The sequence below is a fragment of the Leishmania braziliensis genome, chromosome 22 (assembly GCF_000002845.2).
Source record: "Leishmania braziliensis MHOM/BR/75/M2904 complete genome, chromosome 22".
NCBI lineage: Eukaryota > Euglenozoa > Kinetoplastea > Trypanosomatida > Trypanosomatidae > Leishmania > Leishmania braziliensis.
Window position 1 is genome coordinate 27343 of NC_009314.2, and position 7795 is coordinate 35137.

Here is a 7795-nt window from a genome sequence, read left to right on the forward strand (position 1 = left end):
TACCTCGACACGCCTTTGCTTTCTGCACTGTGTTCATCATCTGTCATACAACATGAATGGAACTCCCCTCCACACGCGTCATCACAGGCCATCGTGTGGTGCAAAAGAGCGGTGGAGACGCGGTAAAGCGAGGCGATAACCCAGTCATCTGAGCAGGGTCTCTGCCCCACTCTCCACACACACATCCCCTTCGCTGGTCACCTCACAGCCGCGCCCGTCGTGCCAGCCGCCACGTGGTGCGCCCCTCTCGGGGTGGGGCCGGCTCCCCACACCAGTAACTCAGTGATGGCGGGATGGGATACCCTCGAGACACACTAACGCTTCGCCCATCATATGAATGGTGCAAGTCGGATCCCTGTCGAAGGTCGACGCGCGGCGCAGCACCGTTCGCAACCTGGCCACTGACATCAGCAGCGACACACCGTTCTGACCTCTTCGCGTTGGGGGCGCGTGGGCCTGCCATGACCAGAGGTGGTCACTGCATTAGCAAGGGACGGGGGAATGGGGGCTGCTTGGCTCCCCCATAGAGGGGGTTGCTGGTCCCCGACACCACGCACGGCGCGGCGCCCCACCCCGTCGCCAGGGAGGCACAGAGAGCAGGAAACAAGAAGTAGTGGAGGAGACAACGGAAGCGCAACAAAATATAAAAGCACACGAGCGATGTGCGTGGGTGACGCCGACCATAACAGGCTAATGTATCCACCGCTCCTGCCCTCCACGTCCAAAAGAGCAGTGGAGAGGGTAGGAGTGGAAAGCGAATCGCAGAGGCGCACAAGCCCAATACGCTGTGAACGGATCAGCAGCACACCCGCACACGAACAAACTCACGCGTACCGACCAAATGCCACCCAGGCAGTGAAAAGCAAAAGAGCACACATCGAGTAGTTTAGATATTAAAGAGTTATCACATCCTCACACTTTTGCACCCTGCAGCTCCCTGTGCACCACAGAAGAGCGTTGCGCACCACACGCGAGGGGCGAATGGCGCGGGCGAAAACGCACCGCGATGGTGCCAAATAATAAAGACGAGAAATGGCGCACATCCGCATGGACATCACAGAGAGAGAAATAAGCCCAGTAAGCAGGCAACTCGCACCCAGGGCGCAGGTGTGGAGGAAGGGAAAAGGGGGCAGAGGGAGGCAGCCTCTAAAGGAGAAGAATAAAACGACAGAGACCATGGTCCGCCGAATAGTGCTCAGGCTCACACACACACACATACACAGTCAAAGAGAGGCTCAGGGGCATTAATGTGTATACGCCCACACCCTTCGCCTTAGGTTTCTCCCTCTGGTACACCACCACGCGCCCACTGCTACCACCACTACGCTTCCCTGCACTCTTCACCAATGTGTTGACGGCGATTACTGCGCCGCACAGCCGTGCTGTGGGCTCTCATTATCCTCCTCCGCCTCTTCATCCTTCTTTATCTCCTCCTCTAAGATGGATAGGTCCTCTCGAGTGACGTAGCACACCTCGCCGGTCTCCTCGTCCGCAGTCGCGCGCACACTCTTTGGCGGCGGCAGCGCTTCGCGGAGCAGCTGCAGCTGCGCCGACTCGATGCGATCTGGGTAGGTGACTTCGAACTCAATGACCAGGTTACCGAACTTGCTGGGCTGCCTGTGCACCGGCATACCCTCACCGATGACGCACTTGACATCGCCCGGCTTTGTTATAGTTCCACGTGCCTGCCGCACCACCAGCTCCCGGCCGTCGAGGTGGGTGAACTTGAATTGAAAGCCGCAGAGCGCCTCCGCGAGGGAGAGGTGGTGCCGCATGTGCAGGTCACAGTCGTCGCGGGTGAAGATGTCGTGCTTTACCTGCTGCAGCGCCACCACAAAGTCACCGGTGCGCTCCACACCAACCTCTTCGTCAGCCATCCGCGGAAACGTGATTCGCTGGCGGTGCGCCATGCCCCTCTCCACGATTACCTGCACCGCGGCATCCACCTCGACCGTCTTGTTGCCCGAGCAGCGACTACAGCGATTGCGCGGGTCGATGTGCTCGCCGGAGCCCTGGCACGCGTCGCACACCATTTGCATCTGCTGCACCATCATACCCATCTGCCGCACTATCACACGCGAGCCGCTTCCTCGGCACACAGGGCACATGTTGCCGCCTCGTGGGGCGTTTCTCTTCTTGGAACCGCTACCTTTGCAGTCGGGGCACAGGACGGTGCGCCTTCGATCCACCTGCACCCTCTTGCCATTGTAAAGGTCTTCAAGGGTGACAGGAAGGGCGTATGCTGCATCTCGACCGCGTCGACTGCGCTGCCCTCGCCCGCCACGACCGCCGCTGAAGACGGGGTCCGCCATGCCTCCGTTGAGCATGGCGTTCAGCATCTCCTCCATGCCTGATCCGAACATTGCACCGCTAGATTGCCAGAAAAAAAATACACTACAAAAAGCGCAAACGGAGGGGTCAAAGCAGGAGAAGCAAAATAAATTCAATTCACGCGACCACACACAAACACACACACTCACACCTGCGCATTCAATAGAGAGAGGCGTCCAAGAGCAAAGAAGAAAGGAAGGGTGTGAGGTCACAGAAAAACGGCAGTAAAGCACAAGGGCACCATAGCAGAGGACAGAGAGAGGGGAGAGGCGGGATACATGAAAGTAGCGAGGGAGAGCGAGAATAACAGCAAGATGACATTGCCGTGCATCGAGCACACACTGGAGACAGTACAGTCCGCCTCACCCACTCAGACAATGACGGTGAGAGCGCCTTTAGGGTCTTGATTGGAGAGAAAACATCCCACACACACAGTCGACCGCTCAGCCGCCACACTGCCTTCACCAGCCACGGCAGTTTTCAGCGGCGACTGTCTTGTGATTTTCGTGCTGGCTCTGTGATAAAACAATGCGTGTCCTTGTCCCCTTCTTCTTGGCAGCCTCCCTCTGCTCTCCGCGCCCTCGACAGAACGCGCGATGCGGAGTAGTAGAGAAGTGGCCGAGAGTGGCTGTGCGGGTGATGCGACAGCACCGCTGAAGAACGAGCAAGTACTCCTGTCATTTCATTCAGCGCGTCTGCCTTGCCTTCCCTCTGCCGGCCCGCAGCGGGAGAGCTTCACCTTCGTCTTTTCAAACACAAAAAGTCGGTAGAGCCCCACCGCAGCTCGTTCGCTCGGTGAGAGCGGAGAGTCCACGACGTCGCCATTGCTGCTGCGTTTGCGGCACTGCTCCAGCGCTATCGCGTTGCCAGCCTTGGTGTCCTTGTGCTGATCGTAGTAGTGCATGAAGTTGTCTTCCAGCATGAGCGTGAGCTGGTGCTCCGCACAGAGTGCTACGAAGGCGTCCCATGGTACCACGTACTCCGTCATGTCCTGCACGCTGCGCTCCACTCTTGCGACGTACGGGGTTCCAAACGACAAGGTAGAAGGCTCGAAGTTCACGGATTTTAGCTCCGCAAACGTTTCAGCGCTAAAGCGCACATCGTACACGTCGTTGCCGAATTCTGCGCCGTGCTCCTTGGCGCGGATAAGAAGCTCTGCATCGCTCACGGTGGTGCCGATAAAGCGCCCGTGCGGCGCCAAGGAGTCTGCGATAGCCTTGACAAAATACTGCATGCCCTCCTTTGACCGACACCCATAGTGCATCGAGAACTGGCATGAGGTAAGCTGAAATGGCCCCCGCTTAAGGAGGTCCTCCCGCAGTCCGGAGGACTCGTCGAAGGCGTCGTGCACGGCAAAGAACGCCGGGAATCCCTTCTTCCCGTGGGCCACCTTCACGCTCTGTCCCTCGGACGTGCTGTAGCGGGCGGCCGCCTCCGCCACACACTCAACCGAGGCATCCGTCATGAAGAGAAAGGCGGGGCGGATGTGCTGCCACTTGAGCAGGTCGCCGCCACGACCTCCGCAGACATCCAACACATGTAGCTTTGCCGGAGGCTTAAGTGCGTCCCGGATGGCCGCTGCTGTGGTAGTGAGTAGCACAGACTTCACCCAGTTGTTGAAGCGGCGAAGGTCACTGCGCTCCGCGTTGACTAGTTCCTTCGCGACGCTGCTGTAGTGCCTGTTCGTGTGCTGAGTTGCCTCGAAGCTGGGCGGGCGGCTCACCACCAGTGGCGCGTCCCTCCGGCGCTGCAATAGAGTCGCTGCCTCCGGCGCTGTGCGGTGTCGCAAGAGCCAGTCAAGATGTTCGATGACGTTGTCGAAGATGGCTTCCTTGTTGTTCCCATGAGGGTTGGTGTGGATGACCTCCCAGTAGCCACTGTCGCCGTCATAGGAGGCGTCGACCACGTAGTCCGACCACGCATAACACCCACCAGCGTTCGCCAGTTGAATGTAAAGCGCCTCCTCAAGACTCGGCACCAGTGCCTCACTACCGGCACCTGGGTGGTAGCCAAGCCCGATGCAGTCGCGTATCTTTCGAAGAGGAAACGGTAGCGGATGCATGACCGTCTTGTTCGTGCTGTTTGTGTAGGCATTGAGGTAAAGCTCGGCGTTTCCGCGACTTTCACGAATGGCGCGCAGCGTTAACTTGGCTGTTACAAACTTCTCGGCCTCGGCGGCGTCCACGATGCTGGAGACCATCCCGGATGCATCTGCTGCGCCGACGCGTGGGCGGGCGGCGCACTCCAAGGTGTCGGCTTGCCTCTTCGCTTCCGCCGTTTTCACCTGTAATAGTTCGAGTAGGTGGGGAAGGGAGATGTTTTCCACGAGGCTCTCGTACACCGAGATGGCGGTGATGATAGAGTTGGCGCCAAGCTTGTCGGGTCGTAGGCGCTGAATGTACCACTGCTGTGTTTCTGAGTCGAAGGCGCACTCAGCTACTACAGCCGCGTCTACCGGGACTTCAAAGCCGCGCGGGTTGAGGATGCGCATTGGCTTGCGCAACCGCCAGTGCCCTGCCACGTCCTCACGATAGCCGTAGTTCTTTTTCATGAAAAACAGAGAGACGATGTACATGTCGGGCTGCTTGTCAGACGCCTGGAGAAGCCAGTCGATGGAGAGAAGGTGCCGCCACTTCCACTTCAGCTGCACGTTGCTGGAGCCCACAGCCACAGGGAAGTCGTTGGGAGTGAAGATAAGACCATCATTCTCCGTTGGGCCGTAAGGGCCCTCGTAGAGGAAGCACTGCGACTCGGTGCAGTAGCGCAGCTTTGCCAGGCAGTCCTCAATATCAGAGAGAGCCCACATGTCCTTGACGTACCAGGACACGTACCCGCATTCGTCAGAGGTGACAGGTAATGCGCAGGTCTGCACCAGCGTCTTGAGCGCATCATAGCGCTCTGCCATGGTGCACGCTGCCAAGTTCACCAAGACCCTGTCTGCTGCCCCCGCGTAAGAGAAGAGATCAAATGCCCCAAGTACCAAGCGAGGCACTCCAGGCGAGGTAGTCGCAGACCGGTGCACCGACATGAGCTCTGCATCCAGCACGAAGGTATGATACTCAAGAGTCGTATGATCATCCATGAAGAGGTAAACGGCGTCGAGCGAGCGGTCCACCGCGTAGGTGAAATGGCGGCCACGCTGGTGGCGCTGCAACGTCACTGCTGAGAACGAAGCATCATCAGTGTCAGTCGCCACCGTCAGTGTGAAACACTCCGACTCACAAGGCTCGAGTTTGGACAGCGGCTCGAGTGAACAGCTCCGCCCTCCAAGAGAGAGGGACACGCGAGCAGCAGCTTCTTTGCTCTGATCGGTAAGCCGGTGTAGCGCACGACGTGCCTGCTCTAACGCCAAGATGCTTGTGAGGTGAGAAAGATTCACCGACGAAGCGCTGGCATCGGCTGTGTCATCGGCCATCCATGAGGGGAAACGAGGCTTCCACATGGAAACCACCACTACACGGATGCCATCGCTTTTTTCCGTGAACGTGTACGCGTGCTGACGTAGGCGAACGATGTCTTTCCTGCAGAGAGGCGTGCACATCGGGCCTGGGAACTCTGCGTAATTCGTGTTGGTCGTCACATTGGCGTGGCGCAGGACGCACTGGAGCATCTCACTGGACGGCAGCGATGCACCGCTCAGCATTCCCTCCAGTGCGACCTCCACGTTGGCCATTTGTAGTTCAGAGACGTCGGTGTCGTCATCGGCGTGAATGGCGCTGTGCCATGCGTCATTTGCTTGGCAGCACCATCTGCGATGCGGCTTATCCTTGTTTAATTCGCTTACCGCCTTGAGGTTTTGCAGCTGCATTGGAAGCTGAGAGAAAGACGCAAGCTTAAGTGCTACTGGAGTCGGTCTCAGTAAGAGAGAACAAATGCACAACACGCCGGCGCCCACCAGTGTAACCTCGACCGTTTTCTCCCCCTCTACTCTTCGTGAGGGTGCTCCGCTGCTGACGCGTGCTATAGACTACCCCGTCCCTCTGCTCCTGATCGATGGTGAAGTAGGAAGCGTCGAGAACGAAGAACCAAGGCGAGGAAAACACCTGACCAGATAATGTCAGACGTAGGTTGTGTGTGTGTGTGTGAGAGGTGGTGCCGTGAGCACAGAGGAGAAGAAGGATTGAGGGAGAAGGGAGCGCCGAAGAGGGTATGTTGTCACTGGATTGGCGACTGGGGCAAAAAAACGGGCAAGAAAATGAAGGTCGATGGCGGTCACGTGCTGCGCCATTCTCTTCCGTGGTTGCGCCTATTTTGCTCGCTTGTCAGAAACGCAACAGGAGATCCTGCATGGCATGCCAGTGCAATGTCAGACCAGCACACGACAACCGAGTGGAGAGGGAGTGGAGAAGAGTACAACGGCCGCCACAATCACGTGACGTAATGCGAGCCGCGGACAAGTGTGTTTCTGATTTCCGTCGTTTTACTCTGAATTACCGTATTGTTCGAAAAAAATGGACGTAAACGAAACACAGTTGGGCAGGCGACAGCGAGCACGCTGCTACCGAGGTGACATCAGAACGTGTTTCTTCTTTCACCACGTCTTCTAACGGAGCGCGCAGCGCGTCGCTTTTAAACAACGCCATCATACACAACAAGAACAGGACAGAAAAAGATGAAATCGCTGACATGGCAAGTCACCCACGACAGGTGACAGTCAATTGCTTGGCGCTGTGCAGGATACACAGCACACGTTCCCTTCCTTTCCTCCTCACCCCACACAATGCCGTGGGGGGGGGGGGGGGGGGGGGGCTAAAAAAAAAGTGCTTTTCATTCAAGCTGCGGTACTTCACCGCGACGCTGACTCTCTCCATTCAGATGGATGCAAATGAGTGAGATGGAGTGAAGGGGGGAGAAGTGGATAAAGTGTGGCACAGCAACAGAGGAGAAACGGGTAGATAACGGAGAAGTGGGGTAGCACAATCGCAGCTGAGCTCCAGTACAACCAAGCGTATCCACACAGGCTGCCGAAACAAGGAAAAAGAGAAACGAAAGTGCGCTAGCTTTCGCAGAGTGCTTTCCCATGCTACGCCCACACACAGAAGAGATGCAAAGCAGGGGCGGCGAGGAGTGGGTAAACAGGGGGGAAAAAAAACGAGGGAAGTTGTCCACTAAAAGGAGGGGTGTGGGTGGGAACGTAAAGGGGACGTATTCCGAAGCGAGAAAAGAGAACGAGAAGCGGCATTTGGTGGCGCACATTCACGCACAGGTCCTCGCGCCCCACCCTCCTACAGTGTTTGTGGAGTGGAGTGGAGAGGAAGCGGCAGGGGAGGGAGGAAGGCCATTGGGAGATAACGGCACGTGTACATAACGAATGCGAAGAGACGCCTCTCAGCAAATAAGCCGTTTGGGAAAGAAGGCAAAAGAAAGGGGGAAAAAGGCAGCATTGACGTTGATGCCTCGCTTGGTACCACGATTCCTCTTGGTGTGCGCGAAGTCTTGAAAGGAAGCACAAAGTGGAGAGGGA

At 57.3% G+C, this 7795-nt stretch overlaps 2 protein-coding genes across 2 annotated transcripts; both read right to left on the reverse strand.

Moving 5' to 3' along the window:
* Positions 1 to 1361: 1361 nt before the first annotated feature.
* On the reverse strand, positions 1362 to 2108 carry LBRM_22_0080 (putative heat shock protein DNAJ; the record flags this gene model as incomplete). Its single annotated transcript, XM_001564878.1, has 1 exon — positions 1362 to 2108. The coding sequence occupies one exon, from the start codon at positions 2106 to 2108 to the stop codon at positions 1362 to 1364; it is 747 nt and encodes a 248-aa protein (XP_001564928.1).
* A 905-nt stretch (positions 2109 to 3013) lies between these two features.
* On the reverse strand, positions 3014 to 6139 carry LBRM_22_0090 (putative methyltransferase; the record flags this gene model as incomplete). Its single annotated transcript, XM_001564879.1, has 1 exon — positions 3014 to 6139. One exon carries the CDS (start codon positions 6137 to 6139, stop codon positions 3014 to 3016), a length of 3126 nt encoding a protein of 1041 aa, XP_001564929.1.
* Positions 6140 to 7795: the final 1656 nt, after the last annotated feature.